Raw genomic sequence first — 22814 nt, 5'->3', positions numbered from 1 at the left:
CATACGCCTGCAAAGGGGTCACTAGCTTTCTGAAAATAAGGAGCTGGTATTTTTTCACAGCATCAGATTTTGGTAAAATGCCATAAATTGGATTTTGGAGTATTACGCTTTTCCCACCCTGGCAGAGAATAAACATGAATTTAGAAGCACAGTAGAAGTGAAAAACAAAGAAGAGGAGAGAGAGAAAGCAGCAGAGAAAGACAGAAAAGGTGAATACAGAGCTACAGAAGTGTTTATTGAGCATGCTACAGAGGTAAGCAGAGTACACACAAAATGAAATTAAACCACCGTCAAACCTCCCAACTTTGTTAGAAAATTAATTTTTAATTGTGCCACTTTCAAACTAGACTGAATTTTACAATTCTAAAGATGTAAAAACTCAACTAATAGAAAATATACATGACCATTTTTTTCTTCGTCTCTACATAGATAACAGAATCTATGGATCTTGAAACTAAGTTACATCAATTTCAAAAAGTATTGGTCATTGAAACAGAATCAAGGTAACAGTTCAGCCTGACAGAGAACTGCTTTCAAATTAACTGGATCTGTAGATTCTGAGCCATGTTTATAGTAAAGTCAGATCAATTTCTAAATACAAAATAGCTTGAAGAGATTTATTAAAACTCAATATTACAATGCAAGGTAAATTAAGACTAAAGGCACATAAACTTTGGTCCCACCTGGTTTGTCAGTTTGAGAAAACTGCCCCAAAATTTCCTGCCAGCTTCTGCAGCAAACTTTCTTCTTCATTGAAAAAATACATGCACCATTTCCTGAACTAGCTTGACCGGTCTGTACATGCTCAGAAATCCACAACCATATTCCAGATCTTAATTACAAACTAAAGATGGCAATATATACTGAAATGCACGTAAGTCATGTCAACTTCAAAAAACATCTACGAAAAATATTCAGCCACAAACAAGACATTACTTAGTGCTGACATTTATATGATACATCCCACAAGAGTGTGTACAAAAAGGTTAAGATCCCACAATGCTTTTCATGTAGGGCTCAAAGTCACAGAAGTCACTTTTTGTCCTTTGAAAAAATTAATATTCTGTACCTTGTTAATTTTAACTAATGCCTACATTCAGAACTGAATCTAGACCAGAACGATGAAATACTAAAGGCCTTTTTCAAACAAATGAGCACAAAGCAAATAAGAAGCAAATCAAATAACATCCTTTAACTCTTTCAGCGTAACTCGTCTTATTCGATTAAAAAGAAAACTAAGTGACAAGCCAGCAGATAAAAGAAATCTATCAAGCAGGAGAAACAAAAGCTTAACCTTTTCACACACCCCTGCCAAAACATATTGAAATCATCATGTAACAATGTGCCCCAGACAACCAAATCTGCCTTTTCACTAGTTATGCAATTCCAACAGTACTAGTTCTCCTTGTTTAAGGCACGTACGTCAACTAAGTTGAAAACCTGTGGTATTAACTTGAAATCTTGTCAACAAAAGGATGGTTTATCAACAACAGCTGAACACCAGCAGTTAGAATCACTGCTTTGAAGGGTTTAAGTTTTTAAAACAATCAAGGAATGATAACAGCATGAGAAGAAAATAATAGAAAAAACCCAAAAAACAAGAGAAGACAAACTCTGGTCCCCACTTTCCTGAACAGTCAATAGGTGACAACACCAAACAATGCAATATACCCTCCTTTTCTAATCTGCCTTTTTAAATGGTTGACTTAGAGAAAGAAACTCTCAGATGGTGATTTTCTCCCAGATTGTAATTGTGAAGATCAATCAAAGCTTGAATAGCTTCTTCTACTGTTGACATCTGAAGAAGTGCCATCTTGTGATCTCTTCTGAAACAAAATAACAGCATTAGGAACTCGAACACAACAGGGGTTTCTGCTGATGTTTATTTTCCCTTAAGACAAGCTGCAAGAACACACTTACGCAGTCTTCTGGCAGAGCTACATACAGGAAAGTTACTTACTGAAAGAATTTAAACGCTTTCACAGTGCCTCCAGTGTTAGCAAACAATGTGCGTAGATCCTCTTCTGCTACCGATGGTCTACAAATAGAAAGGAAATGAGCGTAAGCAAGAAATTATTACTCAGTTTGGGGTGTTGTGACTCATACTAATACAACTGGCGACTGAGAGCCAACACTTACGGAATATTGGACAGATGAAGTGTTGCAGAAGGAGGGAATATATTTTGGAAGTTTTTTGAACCAGGCTTCTTGAAGCGATGCAGAGGTGAATTACCAAAATCCTTTGTCAGCCCTTGGTCATCAAGTCCCTCTCGAGGTAGTTGTACTGTCTGATGTTTGGAAAGGGTCACTCGAATAATCTTGCCATACATCTTTTGTCCGTTAAGATGGCTCATGGCTGAAAAAGACAGGTTTACTCAATTCAGCATGACTTTACCATAGCTTGTGGTACTTCACCCAAGCAACCAAGACCACTACCCAAGCAAATCAAAGGGTCAATGAGCTAAAAGGCTGGAATTGATTCCATCTCTGCAGAACCTGCATGAATATTTCATTTTATTTAAAGCCCATCACATGCGATTAAGCTGCTGAATTCATTTAGGCTATTGTGCAGACCTTCTGGAATACAAGTGCATGCAAGTCTTTGGATTTTGGGGATAACCAGGATACAAGACAAACTGACAAATGTGAACATGCTCAGTTCACACAGAGTAATTTCAAGCACTTAAGACTAACAGGAATAGAAATGGAAAACTAATCTTACCCAGCTGTGACTGGTTTCCATCAGCCATCTGTATAAGAGCACTATCTTTCTTATTGTATAAAATCTTCACACGCTGCACATCACCATAAACACCTTTTCAAAGTCAAAGGTAACCCAAAAGAAAAAGTTCATTTTAAAGGCAAGTCACTGAAGTAATACATTTTGACATATCAATGGAACATTCAGACAGCAACGAGATCACTCACTCAAACTCAAAGCTCTCACAAATGAATAAAGGAGATAAAAGATTTTTGAATAGTGAATTTTGAAAAGAATCATTTCTGATCAACCCTCAAAGCTATGTGAATGATATTAAATTAAAGACCATGCAAAATATATTAGCATGCATTAAAAGAAAACAAATCAATAAATCAATCTGTGTTCTATGGAGAGTTTTCAACAGCAAAAGAAAAATAGCAAAGAGATTTACTCTTCAACTTTAAGCCAAAGTGCTAGCTACAAATAAGAATTAAGGTGAAACAAAAAATAGAAAACCAACCAAACAAGAAACCAAAATCAAATCAATAATAAAAGTATAGTGCTAACAATAACATACCGAAGAGGGTAAACAGACTTTGGGGCGTAACCATCTTTAGAAGGAGAGAAGAGCAAGCAGCGTAAGACAAGAAGAGAGAAGAGTCGAGGAAGAGCGGAGATGAACAGATCATCCATAACGAAGGGTGGTTCCCGCAGAATGGTGAGGTGGTCATGGATCATGGTTTCAAGGCGGTTAATTGGGGCAAGTTGGTCCGAGGAACATTTTGTTCAAGCACAGAAGCATGAACACAGGGAATGAAGACAGGGAATGGAGACAAAAGACGAGGAGAAGGGTAAGACAGGGAAGGGTATGGGAGTTGGGGGAAAGACAAGGAAAAGGGAAGTTGAACACAAAGGGAAAAGGATGAAATGGGGAAGGGGATACAGCAATGCAGAAGAAAAAAAATAAGGAAGTGGGGAACAAAAACAAAATAAAATATAGGTCAGTACATAGGAAATGCAGGAATTTGGTCAGAAAATGGTTGGTTTATGTACTGTACAAGAAAAACTGAGTAAAATGTAGTCACCCAAGACAAATATGGGTAAAGTACATTCATATCAAGAGTCAACTACAGCATTTCATCTCAACATGAAAATAAATAAAAAGAGCATGCAATAGAACTTTTCAACTTGGAACTTGAACTGCATAAGCATGGCTGGCTATGAAATGCAGGCAAACCCTCTTTCCAAACGGCACTCTGACCAAAAACATCTTCACATGCAAGACTGGATGACAAAATAGCACCAGATGATAAAAAAAGCTTCATGATTTACAGTGACAGAGGCCAGTTAAAAATGGAACAGCTAGACTGATACAAACGTCCCACATTTCATACCAGCTTTCACAGCCATCAAAAGAAATGTAAAAGGACAGTCAAAATGCAAAACTAAGTCAACCTCTGGAGATTTCAGAGTTAGCAGGAAAGATACAAGTTACAGTGAAAATGCTTTGCCACCAGTTTTTTTCTTCTTATTGTTAATTTTAAAGACAAAGGAGTTACTGCAAAGGAAAAAGTTACTAAGAGAGACTGGAAGAGTTGCCCGTCAAGATCTTTGGGAGAACCTTCAAAGAAAAACGTGTTAGAGTAGTTCACAGAAATTAAAGACCTTCAAATGTGAGCTACAAGCATGGAATGAAACAGCAAACCATTAGAAGAAACAAAACAGAAGATTCTAGTTTATGGGATTATAATTGCAAAAGAAAGCAGAGGTGTAAAAAAAGAAGAGCTTTCAATTCCAAGGACAAACATGCAGTAGTTACCACATCTTTCTTAGATAAAATAGGTAGCCGACTATCAAAGGACATTTTAAGTTGTTAGCTACCTGGGAAAACAAAATAAGGGCTTTAAAATTAACTTGGGGGGATTACTAAAGAAAACCAACAAAAATACTTTGAGCTTAAAATCCAAATGCAAGAGGCCAAATGCAAAGAAATCATAGTGACAAATGAACGGTGACTAAAGAGGGCAAAAGAAGTAGTAAAGGGGTTTCACTGACCTCTTCATTTAAATTGCTAACCAGGAGAACTGTATTGCCACCAGCTGGAACTCCAGGCATTCCCACCCGGCCGGCAGCAGCGGCTGCAGCCGCAGCAGCAGCATTTGGAATAGCCAAAGGACTCAGAGCTCCTGGAACAGCTGCAACAGGAAGCCCTAATTTTAAAATAAAGCATATTTTACGAAACACACACAAGTCATTTTGTGCAGAAAAGTCCCTCTATCAGCACATGTGTTGCATACAGCACTCTACAGAACAGACCATTGGCTGCTAATGTCCTCCAAAGGCTTGGGGAAAGGGTTGTTAAATTCAAAACATGCAGAAAAGTGAAAATTATTTCTTATTCAGATCAAGTCTTCAAAGAATTGAGAAGGTGTAAAAAGTACTTGCTTTTCACATCAATATTTTGTGCACCAAACTTTTCTCATGTATAGAATCCCAGAATGGTTTGGGTTGGAAAAGACCATAAGATCATTCAGTTCCAACCCCCTGCCATGAGCAGGGACACCTCAACTTGATGCTTCAAACTCAATCTGCAACACTGGAGCTGGTCATGTGAAAAGGCCTCCGTGCCTCTCAGAACCTCTGCATAACTGAGGTGAGGAGGCAATGTCGTCAATTCAAGATTCTAGGCAGAACCACTGATTATGCTTTGTGGCTTCTGTAATCCAATTCCCTGAAGCAGCACACTACCCTTAGGCTAAACCTTTAGCTGTGCTTTTAGTTTTCTTTTTCCAAGGAAACATGGATTGTGTAGAGAGCTGGTGGTTTTGCCTGGTCAAGTCACTGGGGTAACAAGGTGACTGTGCTACTCCCAGGATCAGTGGAAGGTTCTTGTCACGTATATGCCTTGTCTAGTTTATAGAGGAACAGCTTTTATTGTATTTGATCCACATTTTATTTGTGCGTTTTACAGAGCTCAGTAAAAAGACACTGGCTTAGCAGAGTATGTAAAAAAAAGAAGTATAAGTTGAGTATTTTATTGTCTTTTACTGCAATTAGATTCTCAGAACACACATAAGGGCAGAAGGGGAGCAGCAGGGGAGCAGTAACCTACAACTTGGACAAGATTTCCATCTTCATTCCCATTTGTTTGTGAAAATGGCTGGACAAATGCCCCCTCAAAGGGAACAGGACATCCATCACTACTTTGATCAGTAAGTAATACAGTTGAACACTATCACAAGCATTGGAATATTTTGTGGTTATTTCCTGTCAAGACGCATAGCAAAAAAACCCACCACTAAGGGTTCTAAGAAGAGAAATTAAAGATACAGAATGCTTTCTGATAAAGTTTAGAAGATTAAAAATGTAAATATTCAGGGGCCAGACCAGAGGAACACAAAGTTATCACTAATGACAATTCCACTCATCTCTCACGCCACAAGATAAAGGGAAAATCTACCTGAATCAAAGGCAACAAATACCATCTCTTATTGCATTAGATGCTGTATTTGTGGGACTGACTGGAATACCTAAAAAGAACAAAAGCCCTTATCTTCTCTTTTTCCCTTCCATCCTGCAAAAACCCAACAGATTTGAGACCATATTAGATGGTCTATGTAAACAACAGCCAGTTACACTAAATGGGCAATAAAGTAACATACAATCTGCTTCACAAATCACAAAATCCACTAGGTTGGAAAAGCCCTTTAAGCTCATCCAGCCCAACCCTTACCCCAGCACTGCCAAGGCCACCATTAACCCATGGCACTGAGGCCTCGTCTCCACGGTGTGTGAACACTTGCAGGGACGGTGACTCCAGCACTGCCTTGGGCAGCCTGGTCCAATGCCTGAGCACCCTTTGGGGAGGAAAGCACCCTCTCCAGGCATACTACTGTGTGAGCATCCATTACGAGGGCTGTGCTAGGTCTCCCAGCAGAGAAGGCAGAAGTAATATTAACAGCCAGGAGAAAGGATATGGAATTAGATAGACCACTGTGATGCAATTTCGTCTCTCAAAATGTATTTGGTACAATACTATATACTTACGTATATTAATAGCAACATAAAAATATAACATCAATATGATGTGTGTTTTGCTCTTGGGTTAAAGTTGAAGAACACAGCTTTAAGAAAAAACAAATACAAGAGGATGCAGTTGAATAAAGTACCCCTGTAGTAGCTCAGCTTGCTCAACACCCCGTCCAGCCTCGCCTTGAACACTGAACTGGAAGTTTATTCCCCAAATCAGGCTGTAACTCAGAGGGAAACCTGTGAATGTCAAATTAAAACCTTCAAACAATTCTATAACAATCCAGTTCTGCTCTAAAATATCATTTTGCAAATGTACTTCTGAGTGCTTTGTATTGCATATGCTGTCATGTTTAGTTACATTCAGCTCCTGTCAAGGTCATGCAGACAGAAATGTGAAGAATGACAGTAAGGAGTGACAGATGTCCACCTGAAGGGAAACAACTTATATCAGGTCAACAGCAATCATTTAGGTATTAGAAAATGACAAGATACCAGAGCATTTCAAATCTTCTGCTGTGTGTATGCACCCTTCCCTGACTTTAATCCAACACCATTCATACAATTATTATTCTTTGAAATAGATAATTTAATAAGAATCTTAAAGGGCATTAGAGGAAACTGCCCATAAAGCAAGCCAGCAATGACAGCAAGGGCTAAAGCTATTGGAGCATTAACCACAGCAACTTATTTTCAGCTGTAACATTTAACTCTCATTTAGATATCTAAATATTATGACATATTAGTAGCTAAAATCTTGAGTCATTCTTATGATAATTTTTTGTTTGTTGCAGCTCAGTACAATACAGTTGCTGTTTATTTACAGGTTTTTCCTGTAAGATTTCCCAACTTTCTGGAAACCAGCCCATTCTGACCATTTTCTCCCTCTTTTAAAAGACTCATTGCAAAGACGCCCAATTTTCAGTCTCAAAGATTTCTGATACTATTTTATCACAGCTGAGCATGTAGCAGACGAATGAGTAATGATGCATGTGGGCTAGGATCATCTATTTGATTGATACATTTCTAACTGATTCCATAGCATACAAAGACCTCATTTCTTGCAAAGGTCAGACAAATTACAAACCCACAGCAACCACAGTTCTTGCTCTCTGATTTGCCATCTGATTTAAGCAAGTCAAAAACAGTTAATGAATAAATTTAAGAAAAACTTGGTTTATGATTACTACTTAGCATGCAACACACTAAGATTTGACAACTTATCTGAAACTACTTTAAGAAGTTAGCTTCTTTGTGAATGTGATCAATTGGTGTGAGATAGCTTGGTCAGTAGTTTTATCTTGGCTTTGAACAATTACAGGTAACATGGTTTTGCTTTTTCTGAATATTAATAAAAATACACAACTACTGTACACCCTTTTCCTAGCTTCCGGAGGTCTCTGTCCTCAATGAAGCTTAAACACAGCATGTCACATTATTTACTCCCATTCAGTGTATCTCTGTGAATTACTTCTAAAATGCAAGCTAGTAATGACATTTTAATAAGAGGCAAATTAAAGCCAGACTAAAAACTGATGATGAACTTATGTGTGAAAACCACAAGCAGCAGGAGTAGTCATCTTAATGCAGGTGTGCATAAATGTGACTAGGAACAGGATTTAATCCCTACACCTGGTATAAAACTTTTTTGCAGCTTTATGTCAAGTAACCACCATCTTTTTGTATCTGTTACTGGCCTGCTTCTTATGCTGAGCCTAAATGGGTTTGAGGGAGACAGTAAGTTCTTTTAAAGCCTCTGCGTAACAGTTCTGGTAGCTGCAAGCGTTCCTACACTGCACCATAAAGTTACGTTTCCTAAAGAAAAGGGCTCATTCCATCCAGAAGGAAATGGAGATACGTAATGGTTTAGTATTAATGCAGATCTAAACAGCAAGATTAACAAGACTCACATCCTGTCACTAAAACTCAGCTCACCAAATCATGTTAAACCTAAATCTCACTTCTGACATACAGATTAGAGAGTTAAAAAGCCAACAACAAAAACACATCCCATGTACAACTATCCAGCATGTAACAGCATAACATAAGTAAAAGCCAGACCTGAGTCCTCACCACATTTTCTGTTAATGATCTCATTATATACATATAAGAGAACAGGTACAGCAAGGATTTTAACAAGAATGCTACAGGTTCAATTTAGGGTATTCTTTCTGAGCACGTTAAAGAACCTGAAGAGCATCACATGAAGTTCAAAATGGAGCTCCACTCTTTCATGGAGAAACATGCCCTTTGGGTGCCATTTGTGAATAGGGCAGAGCAGACACTGACTGAGTACACTCTGAAGGTATCGCTAGCAACATTACAGAAATAAGAATTCTAAAGCAAATAAAAGGAAATGAAACATTCAAAGGAAGAAGCAGGAGGAAGGTCACTGCTATCATTCTGCCATACTTCACACATCACAGTGTGCCAACCTCCATATTATAAACTAAGTGTTCTCAACCTTCTCCTTTTGAATATCTGAATAAAAATGCAGCTATAAATTGCAGTGTCCATTTAAGCTTTTGAGGGTTTCTTCTATCCTTTGCCCTTTCTTATTTCTATCACTTCTATTTTGTGCCTTTTTGCACAGTAAGGAGCCCAGACTGAGAACCATGTTTCCCCTATTCAAATGAGCACCATTCCCATTTTGACAACTCAGAGCTCTCCCAACTGGCCATGAGCAGGGTTAGAAAATGGCTCCAACTCCCTTAAGTCTCCTTCCAAATAATGAATGCTTTTACAGAGAGAGAAAATAATGTAACAACCATGTTAAAGTGTCTGCAGTACTCATCAAAATGAACATGTCTGACTTCACTGGAATAGATGTTATTCATGTTGTCCGCCTTCGATTTTCCTGTTGCTTGGAAAAACAGTGCATTTAAAGAGGTGCATTTAAGCTAACATGACTGCAACCCCATGTCTATGTTCTACTCATTATGTGCTGACCAAAGAATTACTAACAGCCCCAAGGGCACTCATCCCTGTGGTGTCACACTTAAAAACACTCATCCATCTGCCCTATCAATCCACAAAAAGAGATTTCAATACTTAAACAATAGGAAGTTAAAAGACAAAACAAGGAAATCTCTTCAGAGACCCTAGATTCTTACAGTATTTTTACTTCCCCAAACTCCTGCTGTAGCAGAAGCGATACACCATTTTGCAAGTCAGCCTGGAGGATGTGAAGTCAAGCATTCCAAAATCAGTGGAATTTGAGGTGGGAGTATGTGGAATTACAACTAGATAGGAAATGTATCCTTCAAGTGATCTGATTTTAGAAAAGGGCAGACATATGACAGTGCTCAGTAGCCTTAAGTGCAATATTCACCCTTTTCCTGGGCCCACATCATTCACTAAGCTCCTTCCAAACTTCTGTAACACACAGAGCAGAGGTCCCCCTTTACTACATTAACTCAGACTTACTCCAAGCTGACCCATCCTGTACCAAAACCAAGGCACAAAATCTATGTTGCTCTGAAGTTTTCTTTAGAAGAAAAATGGGAATTGATGAAAGAAGAAAATATGGGAAAAGACTAAGTGGGAAGAACAATGATCACAACAGAATAAATCAGGTTTTACAGAAGTCAGCAGATCATGCCCAAGTACTATTCAATTTGAAGAATAGCAACTTGACAGAAGTAGGAGTGAAACTGAGGCAATGAATTGTGATAAATTAAAAACACGCATTACAACTCCCTCCCAAGCATTCGTTATTTTGCTAATACATTTATCTCTCAGAGTGTTTCACCTACTGCTTCAGGACATTAGAATTTATGTACCACAGGACTAGAAGTGAAAATACAGATTTCTTCTCTTAAGCAAAGAGCATAATCTTTCCTCACCGAAGGAAACCAACAAACTGTTATTTTCATAATATGACACTACAAATAAGCATTAGCATGAATGAACACACACATCACTATGTTACTACAATTCAGCTCAAAATAGAGACTGAACCCTGAATGGGCCTTTGGACACTACTGCAACCTAAGATCTCTTAATTGTTACAAGAAGAATTAACAATCATTTTCATCAAGCAACTTTGCAATCCAAAAGAACAAGGCAAGAATCATACCTAGAAGAGAGGTCTCCTTTGCAAATGCTGCAGCAATAGCTGGGTCCAGCGCTGGCTGCCCATCACCAGATGGCAGATCAGGACGAGTGTAGTCCCTGCTTTTATCGTTGTTGTACTTGACATTCAAATTCACCAGTTTGGAAAAATCAATCCGTAAGGTACAGCAAGCATTATAGATATTTTGACCATCTAAGGCCTGGAAAAGGGAGTCAAGTTACTTAAATAATACACAGTACAGGTTGGTTTCACTTTTATGTTTTCAACAAGGTAGGTGTATACACATATATCCATCTGAAAACCAGTTCAGCTTAAAACACATTCATTAACCTCTCTTAACACGATTCCAGGAAGCCTGATGTTTCTTTCTCTTCTCTAGAAGCTGTTAATGCACCAAAGGGGCAATGCAATCCAACTTAAAAGTTCAGTCTGTTGAGTGGAGTTAATTCACCTGCATTCCATGGTGAAACTTTAACATGGACATAATGCCAACTAAATTGCTCACAGGAAAAAAGAACAGCAAAAACTGCACAAGTGCTCTTTTACATGGGAAGTTGACCTGAGGGGAAAAAAAAAAAAACCTAAATCATCTAGACTTAAATACCATCTTAAGACAGCTCCTTGATACAGCCGAGTATCTACACTGTTCCTGCATGTTCTCCTTCTCCCCTTCAATATAATTAGTGACAAAATTAAAAGAAAAGCAACTTTATCTGCTAACCTAATGCTATACCAATGGCTTGAGAAGAATGTTGATAAACACACAGTTTTCAGTCTCTCATGCTCTGCCAGTGAAGAAGGGCACAAGAAGCTGGACAGACATCTGACCCAAAGCAGCCAAAGGGGTATTCCATACTACAGAACATCATGCTGGGATATAAACTTACCATTTCCTAGCACAAGCTGTGCTCCTAAGGATTCAAGATGCCTGAAAATCCTGAATGCAATAATCATGGATAACCTATTTAGCTTCAGGGTAGTTATCTGGAGATGTCCTTGCTTCCCACTCCAGCAACAACTACCTGACGTTCCTATTACAGATTTTAGGGCAATAGCAGAGATCTTTTGCAGACTGCTACCTGTGCAGAGCAACCCTGTAGCTGTCACTCACATCAACAGGAAAGAACTTGAACATAGAGTCAAACCTCAGCAGAACCTCTGTAGAGGTACTCTGAATCACCTACAGGCCAACTACAGCAGGAACTCTCCATTTCGACCTATGTTGGGCCAAGATGACTAGCATGCACTACATACATGTTTCAGTTAATCCTCCAGAGATGAGGCATTAGTAACTGTCAATATCTTTCTACAGGATTCCAGATTACAGCTATTCAAATTTAAGTTTGCTGGTTATGCTGAACGTATTGATTGTTTACTATGAAAATGAGCTATTTTTGATGCTTCAAGTATCTCCTCATGCATAAAGACATCTATAGGACATCACCTTCTGTTTCATTAGAAGTACAGTAGTTCCATGTGCTCTACTACTGCACATACTCCGTACCTTCTCCAACCCATGGCTAGACTGCTGCATTGCACAGAACCTGAGCTTTGTCATCTTCACCTGGCAGCGTAACAGACAGCAACAATCCAATCTGAGGGTGGTGATGAAACACAAATTAGTGTAGCCATCATCTACCTCAATGGGAAATGAGCGAGTGCAATTCTTCACTACTTGCTCATTCAAACAGCAAAAGTGGTCCCACAGAGGCTTGGTATTGTACATTCCTGTCAGTGTCACTGGTTTCTCAGAACCTTCAAATGAATAGCATCTCTGCTTGGTACTTCCAGCCCTTCAGTTTTCCAAATTGCTCTTTAACTTCCTTAATAAGTATTCAATTTCTATTAAGGCCACATTCTGATTTCCCCATTATCTTCTACAGTAACAACTGATGGGAAAGAAATTGAAAACTTCTTTCGTCTTTTAGTATGCTTTTAATTTTGAACTCCTGCAACTGAAATGTAGCTACCACATCCTCTTGTTCCTACTCTATTTCCAGATATATTTAAACCAGAGGGGTTTTTCCTATCATCTGACTCTTCTTTCAAGCACTTTTCTTGTGGTGGCACTTTGCATTTGACCATAGTCGATCAACCTTAAGAACTGTACTTATTTTATTAGCTGTGGAGGATAGGGGGAAAATTAAACCTTCCTTCTAATTTGGCATTCTTCAATACTTGCAATGGGGTATTACTCTTAGCATTTTGCCTATTTATGTTATAATTGGTTAAAATATGAAACTATAAACTGAAGACCATTTCAATTTGTCACCAAGATGGGCTCCAAGATCACTCTGACAATGCTTGTATGTGCAGGAGTCACTCAATGAGTTTAGTCATTCACCTATGAGCAACTACTAGTGAACAGCTAACCTAATCAAAACATGAAAAACTGGAGGAACAAATGCATACAATAATCCATGATCTAGTACCAGTTTGTCAGAAGTCAACAACAGCGAGATATCTTTAGGTTCCTTCCATACTTTCACAAACCTCATCCTTTGTTATTCTGTTACTTCCTTACAATATATCCCTAGAATGACACTGATACATCTTCAGATCACAACAGGCCATTGCACAGACATCATCTTTCCATTAAACCTTCTCATAATTTATTTAAGGCTCAAAAAAGGTAAAGAAATGTATCACCTCATGTCCTATTTTGCTTTAGAAGAGCACTTTAAAAGCAGCATTAAAATGTTACTGAAAAAATAAATTCCCAAACACAAATCAAGCCTGAATTACAAAATTGTGCAACAAACACATGAGTATCCAACTGTTTAGAAAGTGTTTCAAACATGAACCTAAATTACTTCAGTTGCTTTCTGCAGCAATTGTAGGTTAAAGATCTTTTCTGCACTATTTTAAACCTATTTCAAACCCAAAAGGTGTATCCTGTCCAGGCAAATCTTTTTCCTATTACAGCGACATCCTTGCATCTCCCTCTACTCAAACACCATTTAATATTTGATACTATTCATCTCTGAGAAGAATATCCCTAATTTAAATTATACTCCAAATATAAAAATACTTCCAGACTGCTTTGCAGGGGTAGATTATAAGATAATACATCATTGTAAATCAAGTTGTAAATCACCTTTATTCTTGTAACTTCATTCTGGCTGACTTTACTCTTCCCAACAGCATGAACACTTCCTCTCTGCTTTTTGAAAAGCTCTTTATTTTTTGTGATTCCTGTCTTGACCACCTTTTTAAAATACTTTTTTATCAATAATCAGTATTTCATTTGGTGATGAAGATAAAAACGATCCTCCTCCACCATGAAGGTCTTGATTTCAACACAGTCATCACTCCGTACAGTAACAGAAAACTAAGCCTATTTTTTGTTTCCTTTACTAAGAGACACTCATTGCCAACTCAGGCTGAGGTGCAAGCTTTTCACTTTTGCTTCAAGTTCTCAGCTATTCTGTCATCTATAGGCAATAAGCACTTCCTGCGCTGCCAAGCAACACCGAACAAGCACATCAACTTGAACCAGCTTCCCACAAATCCAGCCTCTATGGGAAGGCCTGAAAACATAAATTCATTCCATTTTAGCTCTTGAAAATTGATATAGTAAAAAAATCCAGCCTCCACCTTTGGTTCAACTTTTCTGTTGCCACAGATTCATTCAATTATCCCACTCAACTAATTCCAAACAACTGGTACAGATTACATGCTGTTGATCTGTCATAATTTATACAGAGGTTCTCTACAATGAATAAAACCCGTTACCTGTTCTTGCCTTTCCTACCTAGGACAGGAGAGTTTCATAGAATCATAGGGTGGTTCGGGCTGGAAAGGACCTTAAGATCATTCAGTTCCAACCCCCTGCCATGGGCAGGGAAACCTTCATTAAAACACAAGTAAGATCCTGCCCTCATGTGTCACTCATCCAAAGCTGCTTCCTAGTCTGATCCCATGAGTAAGACTGCACTCTCTCTTCTGGACATGTACGGTTATAATGAGCTCTAGGTAATTTTTTTAGGATACAATAATTAAATACTTCTATAAATGTTTATCCAATCCACAAATCACATCTTTGTTTTGATGGTTAGAAAGAAGCTAGCAACAAGAATTCACTCTTCATTAGGGACTGTAGTGATGGGACAGGGGGTGATGGGCTCAAATTGAAATACGGGAAGCTCAGGTTAGATATCAGGAAGAAGTTCTTTACTGTGAGGGTGCTGAGGCACTGGCACAAGGTGCCCAGAGAAGCTGTGGCTGCCCCATCCCTGGCAGTGATCAAGGAAAGGCTGGACACAGGAGCTTGGAGCAACCTACCCCAGTGTGAGGTGTCCGTGCCCGTGGCAGGGGGCTGGAACTGGATGATCTTAAGGTCTTTTCCAACCCTACTTTTCTATGATTCTATCTTACAGAATTTCCTGCTTAGAGTGAATTAATTCCGCACCAGCATCACAGCCTACATTTCTACTGCTTGTTGACATCTACACTATGGCAGTCTTGCACATGTGAAGTCTTATTAAGATATTTAGTCAAAATTATAGATGTATACAAATCTTTAGACACAGAATCCTTAAACACAGTATCTTCAAATACTGATTTTATGCAACAGGAATATCATACCTCCCAACTATTCTTTCATCTCCAAGAATTCGCACAAGGGGTGGAGTATGACACATTACTAAGGTCAGTACTTGTCATATTAACATCTTCCAAACATTTAGAGTACAGGAAGGTCACCAGCCTTAAAAGAAAACTGTACTTACTAGTTTTGCTTGCTGTGCATTTACTGGATCACCATACTGCAGTAAAGCTTGAAACTGGTTATTCTTTGTGAATGTGATTATCTTCAACACAGCACCAAATTTAGAGAATATCTGCCAAGAAACATGGTAAAAGTTTTACACATGAAGTTCCTCCCAAATGAGAGCTCAAATTCAAAAGAAATTGGGCTTACCTGATGGAGAACATCCAGGGTTACTGGATAGTACATATTGTCAATGATTATTCTGAGTACCGGACTCTGAGCTGGAGTCACTGCACTCTCACTAACAGTGGTCCCACTAATGGGAGCATTTGTTGCCTGCACAGCTGTCACCGCCTGAAGAACAGCTTGGGCCCTCTTCAAAACAAAAGACAAGAAAAGGCAAAACAGCTTGGTTAATATTTCAAGATGATAGCTAGAAATTAATTAGCAATATTTATACAGTTAACTCCAGAAACAGAAAACTGCCCACTGATTTCAAACTGAGAGCTACAGACAGAACACAACGTAAGTGCAATGCAGTCCAACTCTGTGAGAAGAGACAAATGAAAACATCAATTAACCCTTATGTCACAACAAAGAAGGGCTTCAAATGGCACTGGTATCAATCAATCCTACTTGTACTAGTAACGATGAAGTAAGTGAAGATTTTGTAGGTTTCAAGATTCTTTTCCTTTAACAAAAACCAAATCCAAGAAAAAACCAACAAGCCTACAGAAACCAGCAGGACTGAACCTATTTTCCAGGAGATTCTATTACAGTTCACATTTCCCTGCCATTTCAGAACTCTGATAGAAAGGGCTAATACTAAGCTAACACTTCTAAACTTCTCAGCTTTAACACAGTGGAATCATACACAAGGCTGACAAATGTCAGGAAGTAGTACCCGCAGAAAGGTAAAACAAACTGGTGTTTGTTATCCATCCTCTTTCAGAAGAACAAAATCCTCTTCATGTGTGGGGATTTTGGGGTGTTTAAACACAAGCAGGGCTTTAGAAATCCAAAGGTAACCACATGATGACAGCACAAAACCACACAGCTATGTCACTACTTCCAGTGCCCAAACTGACAGGATCAGAAAAATGAGATGTCTTTTTCTGAGAAAGAAAAAGTGCAGGAAAAAGGGGTTCCATTTAATGCTTTCATTGCAGGAGCCTTATGAAGCAAACAATACAAAACAGAGATGGGTGAGCATGCCAGGTATAAGTAATAACCACCATATGAACATATGCTGCATATTTTAAAGGTATCAGAGCTACTGCATGATTTCATAGCTTACAACTTACATGATAATCCTCATCCTGAAAGGAATCAATGAGTAAGGAAAAGGGAGGGGAAGGGGAAACAAAAAACACAGAGACCTGGTGAACACTAGCTGGGAAAACAAGATTTACCTCTAAACTTAATAGCACTGTAACTGTAAAAATATCTTCTGATAACAAACATGTTTTTTTTTCCCTAATATATGAAATACAGAACTTTCAAGCTGGCCAAATACTGGGCCAAGTTGTATGATTAATTCCTATTCCCTTCTGTAAGCACAGGAGAAGCGCACGGGAATTAAAACTCACTCCTTCAAGTGACTGTTCAATCAAAAGAACTGGAATCTGTGAAGGCAGTTTGAACATCTAACCCTTGTTAGCACTATCCATCGATGCTTATGCATCATATTTTATTACAGTTACAGAAATAACTGTCATCTTGATTCCTGAATCTACAACACAAGGTAAGAAATGGTTGGTTTAAAGGAGTTTAAATGCTCCTCTCAGTGTTTTGATGTCTCACAGGAAAAGGATTTACATAGAATTATAGAGCTGAGAGAAAACATACTCAAAATGGACCATTTAAGTTTTCTTCAGAGCCAACTCATTCCAAGTACAGAACTAAAAACAGTCCTGGAAGCTGCTATTATTGAGAAATTCAGAAAACAGCTTAATGGACCTTTTCCTACTTTCATTATTTTTAAAGGTTTTTTTATCTTCTTTATAGCTAAGACACTTGCACTCCTCTTCAAACTCTTTATCTTTCCGGTTCCATGCACTAACATCCCAACTTCTTTGTATCTTCCAGCTTGAACATCCAGAAACAAAGACAACTTCAAATCCAAACCAAAAGAAGACTAAAGCAACATTTGCACCACCTTTATTTCTCCTTACAGAAAAGAGAACATCCAACCACCTTGTGTTGTATAGAATGCCTTGGAGACACTAGTAACAGAATACTCACTGCCAAGTATCTATTTCTATTATTTAGTTTGAAATCAAAGAAATAGAGACCTGAAAGACTGGGAATATGTTTAAACTGAGTATTAATGTGTATAGTGGCATAAAAGCTGTTGAAAAGTCATCACATCCTCTACACTGGACACATGGAGTACAAAAAAAGATTAAGCACAGACACCAGAGGACAACGCAAGAGAAAGCTTCTTAAAGGACTATGTCCATTCATTAGATGCACAGGCAGAATTCATCCTCTAAGTAAATGAATTTATTTTTCCTTATCACTGACATTTTGGGGAACACAGAATTCCTCAATTTTTAAAAAGTACATTTAGAAGCCAAACTATCACAAGATTCTAACTTTTCAGTTTAGAAGCACCAACTGGAAAATCAATACTATACTTAATCAGAACCAAGATGTCTTTCAACAGATTACTATTGTTTCTAAAGGCTATCATAGAATCCCAGACTGGTTTGGGTTGGAAGGGACCTTAAAATCATGTAGTTCCAGCCCCCTGCCCCGGTCAGGGACACCTTTCACTAGAGCAAATTGCTCCCCATCCAACCTGGCCTTGAACACTGCCAGGGATGGGGCAGCCACAGCTTCTCTGGGCACCCTGTGCCAGTGCCTCAGCACCCTCACAGGGAAGAGCTTCTGCCTCAGATCTAATCTGAGGGTCCCCACCATCAGTTTAAAACCATTCCCCTTGGCCTATCACTACATGCCCTTGACAAAAGTCCCTCTCCAGATTTCATCATAATGGAAAGATCACACAGAAAGCCAATCCCTTTCAATGTCACAAAACAGAAGACCACAGGGAAGACTACAGTAGCATTAGAACATAGACAAAACTAACTGATTTAAACATATGCCACATAAGCCAAGAACACACACTAAGCCTCATTTTCTGCCTGCATTTGTAATACTGCCGAACAGTAAATATACCTGGTTAAGTGTGTTATCAGTCTTCAGTTCTTTATGATTGGAATACTGGATATAGATAAGTTGGTTCCGAAGATGAGGCGTCACAGCAGAGTAATAATTCACCATGGTGACAGCTGCTTCTTCTGTGGCAAGTTCCAAAAATGCCTGTGATTAAACAGTTAATTTTCAGTATTTACAAGGCAGATAATAGTCATATTAGCAGCATATATAAAACACTTAAAGCACCGGACAACACATGGTAACAAATACCAGTCTTCAGATGTCATTCGCTATATACCAAGTTTACCAGTCCAAAAATTCACCCCTGAAGATGAGGGACTATTTCTCTCACAGTTAACTTTTTGCTATATGCAGCTCCGCCATACCCTGTTACCCCTATAATTTACTAAAAGACAGTATAAATTCATAAAGAGGAAAAATTAAGGCTTTTTGGTTTTCATACTTACTGTTCTGACTTATTTCAAGAGCATTTTAACAGCATATTTTGAAAATACACAGAAAGCATAGTGAAAAATGGAAAGCAACACGTTACCTGATTTTTCCCTTTCAGCATCAGGATGTTGGTCACCTTACCAAAAGGTAAACCTAAAGCAATAACTTCTGTTTCTGTCACTTCCCCAGGCAGTTTCCTGATATGAAGAACACGAGAAGGAGCCCCATCCAATTTATCTTCCCCCTTGAATTTCTTGGTGTCATTACCATTTGCTGAAAGACAGAGTCAGACTAGATGTGAAAAGCTGACTGATAAAATGGTTTTCATTAGAAATATCACTTTTAAGTAAGCCACCTCTTAGCTGGATCTAAATAGAAGTCAAGGGTTCAGAATAAATTCTGAAGAGACAGATGTTACAGCTTCTGAAAAGGTGTGCTCACAACTAACTCAAATCCTTTCTATCTCTTTCAGTGAAGTATCTCATGTAATACCATGCAAGAGTATTAATGATGACTCAGCATGCCTTGCATAAGAACTGTAAATTCTATTAAAAAAAAAACCCAACAATTTGAGGTTACCAGAATTTTGGTTTTCAGGAGAAAAATGGTGGTGAATAGTTACCAGAAGAGCTTCTAAAGGGAACTTTAAAGGATTGTTTGCACTAAGGAACCAGAGACACAAGTAGAGAACTATCAAAGCAAGAGGGGAAGCATTATTAATGCTGAGAAGGATCACACTGGAGAAAGTGGATGACTCAGAGGACTGATATTGCAAACATCTGATGAAATCCTGAGCCTCAGAATTTAAGGACCAAGAGCAAAACCATCTATTATGAACTACTAGTTCCCTGACAGACAAAAACCAACTAATAAACATGATGCAGCCAACACAGGCGAAGAGGGTGTACAAAGAGCCAGATCAGACTTTCCTAGCAGAAGCAGGGAAGCATTAACATCATTGTCCAAAGCATTTGAAAGTTATTGTTAGGAATGCAGTCCAGAATTCTTGTACAAAATTCCAGCTGCAGTTCCTAGCCAGTTGGATGGAAGAAGTGTTGCTTTGGAAAGAAGGCCAGTAATACAACCACTGCCTACAAATACGTAAGTGGAGTAACCGTTGGAGTCAAGAGCTAAAGTACAACATTGTCCTAAGATATATGGATATTAATGAATTAATCAGTGCTGGAAATCAGAACGCAATTACATATGAGAGAAGCAAGTGCTAAGATTTCTCTTTTTCTACTTCTGGCTGTAAAACATGCAAGTCTGAGCATGAGCTACTCAACTTCTGATTACATGTTAGAAGAGCACTTGAATAGCCCCATGTATTTCCAAAATAACCCACATCAACTGCGACTAGGAGAAAAAGACTTGTCATTATTAGGGTTCAAATTCTTGAGGGCTTCTACCAAAGAGGATTAATAAATAACTAACTAAAAAGTACAGGACTACTTTTATTTACTCACTACAAAAGCAGAAACAACAAATGGGGGAAGGGGAGTGTGAGGGAAATCAATAGGAAGCATTTACAGGTGTTAAATCCTTGTGAGAAAGTTGATGGCTGCAATTTGCAGAGAGAAGTGAATGAACAAGTCTTCAGTTCTCACTCAGCTGTAACTACAGAACTTCATGCTGAACGGGTGCCGGGAAAGTCATTTCTACCTAATCTTGTTCCCTGTGTAAAAATATCACATTCATTTATGACCAACTTGAGCACAGAAAGAATTCAAGTTCTTAGCTCCATTTACCTTAGCCAAGCCAATCTACTCCAGATTAAAACACAGAACGAAATGGACTCGAATTTTTACAAGTCAAGAACAGCCACACTCCAGATGCGGATCTGAAAAGCCAAACCAGGTATGACATTTAAGTACCGTTTTAATGGCATTAGGAAAATTGGCAAACTTGGGGTCTCTGAGTAAACCTGTGAACATGTGTCTTCCTTTTCCAAGAATAAGGCCATTCTCCATACTTCCATTAAAGGAATTAATGGGAAAAGGATAAATCTATACATCAGGAACTGTTTCCACCACTCCCTTCTATCCTTTTCTAACAGCTAAACCTCTAATTTGAATGTTTCTACCTTTCACTTCAGCTATTTATCTTTAGATTTAGCTAAATGTAAAATTCAAGCTATTCTCCTAGTTAAAAATAGGATGCCTTAGAGGCAGGTCATCCCTTTACTTCCTCTCCTCATCAGAAAGAAGATTCCAAAACAGTTTTTTCAAAAGTCCTTGCACTGCAGAACATTTTCTAGGTCTTTTCCAACTTCCAATAGCAGTCAAAACAACCCAAACCTAACTACATTAGAAAGCGTTGAGATCCACCTAGCAGTTACCTCCAACTGCCAATGCTAGAAGGGGTCAAATCCATGCAATAGTAGGCATTTTATGCTGGTCTGCTGCAAGTAAGGACAAACTGTGATGGAACACAGAATAAAATGTCAGACACCACAATGTGAACTAGGCTCTGAAGTCCACTGTTAGTCTGCCCAAGGCTCTAAACCTCTATCACTTTGGTAAACATGGTGAGACTGGGCTTCCAGGTATCAAAATGACACACTAGAGCACTTAATCCTCAAAGACAGAAAATGTCCTTTTCTTTTTCAACTGAGGCTCATCACACAACAGTCTTCCCTAGTTCTCAATTTAAATCTCTACCAGAAAACTAGACAAAAACACTGTAAAGTTTGTCAGGCTTCACAATGTATTACAGGCAACACATTACACACAAACTTGCAAAGAACAAGAGACTTGCAGTGATATTGGAACTAGATTTCCAGTGTCTGGCAGACTTAAGCTTTCTAAATAATCTGAATTCATACAGGTTTCAAAAACTAAATATGAAACATTCACAATGAGAAATGAGAAAGTGAAAATCAAGGCTTTAAACTAAAAGATTTTCTGAAACTGATAAGAAACCTCTTTTTTTTTACTACATCACCCCAAAAGTATGTACTGTGAGATCAGTTGTTACAGAACTGTGTTATTTTGTGTGTGGTTTTCAACATATCATTTGGACAGATTAACTTTTCCAAGCATAACCTCCAAGAATTTAAGTTTTTTTTTGTTAAACTACAGCTTGTATTTGGATTAGGCTTCAGGTAATCCCAATTTACTAATAAAAGCATCCCTAGCCAGATAGAATCACTCCAATATATGTTTATATGAAATAAATGTTCCTTTATTGTATGTCCTGGGTTCAGCAGTAGCAGTCATGTTTCATGGGTTTAAACCACGACATTGTATTACCTGAATAACTGTTTTTATCATTTGCATTTCACACAGTTCTTCAATTTTCACTGTATCAAGGGGATGGTGAGGGGGGAAACCTCACAGTCCCAGGGTAAAGGTTGGATTTGATGATCTTAAAGGTCTTTCCCAACCTACTTGATTCCATGATTTTCTAAGAAGTACTAACTACTACTGAGGAACTGTTACTAAACTGTAAGATGATTGGCACAGAGCTATTTCATCAGGTAAGTCTGGCTTTCACCAGACCTAAAAAGCCTGACTGAATTCAAACCTCTTGCTACTAACACTTTTAACAAATATAAAGAAGGACTGAAGAACATCATGCTTACAATATCCGTATTAGGGGAACAAATAAAAATCACTGTGAGAACAGCATGACCCAAACACAGTGTTAGCATTAGCTCATTTATTAAGTTACAGCCTTAAATA

The 22814-nt window shown here is 38.3% G+C and overlaps 1 protein-coding gene across 4 annotated transcripts in view; it reads right to left on the bottom strand.

Moving 5' to 3' along the window:
- Positions 1 to 214: 214 nt before the first annotated feature.
- The window catches only part of PTBP2 (polypyrimidine tract binding protein 2), a 43714-nt gene continuing 21114 nt past the window's right edge, over positions 215 to 22814 (bottom strand). The window contains exons 4-14 of one of the 4 annotated variants that reach the window (XM_057402769.1): positions 19232 to 19404; positions 18700 to 18843; positions 15727 to 15891; positions 15536 to 15646; positions 10809 to 11004; positions 4757 to 4911; positions 3279 to 3312; positions 2723 to 2815; positions 2140 to 2356; positions 1961 to 2038; positions 215 to 1826 (exon numbers count right to left, since the gene is read on the bottom strand). In XM_057402769.1, coding sequence (XP_057258752.1) covers positions 1694 to 1826; positions 1961 to 2038; positions 2140 to 2356; positions 2723 to 2815; positions 3279 to 3312; positions 4757 to 4911; positions 10809 to 11004; positions 15536 to 15646; positions 15727 to 15891; positions 18700 to 18843; positions 19232 to 19404 — 1499 coding nt within the window. In that variant the 3' untranslated portion in view covers positions 215 to 1693. The remainder of the gene's footprint in view (positions 1827 to 1960; positions 2039 to 2139; positions 2357 to 2722; positions 2816 to 3278; positions 3313 to 4756; positions 4912 to 10808; positions 11005 to 15535; positions 15647 to 15726; positions 15892 to 18699; positions 18844 to 19231; positions 19405 to 22814) is intronic. The other 3 variants (XM_057402771.1, XM_057402772.1, XM_057402773.1) reach the window with 3 other exon arrangements.

The sequence above is a fragment of the Pezoporus wallicus genome, unplaced genomic scaffold (assembly GCF_028554395.1).
Source record: "Pezoporus wallicus isolate ANWC-B61680 ecotype Strahan unplaced genomic scaffold, APGP_CSIRO_Pwel_v1 contig_8333, whole genome shotgun sequence".
NCBI lineage: Eukaryota > Metazoa > Chordata > Aves > Psittaciformes > Psittacidae > Pezoporus > Pezoporus wallicus.
Note: the sequence above shows the minus strand (reverse complement) of the source record. Positions and strands in the feature narration are given on the sequence as shown.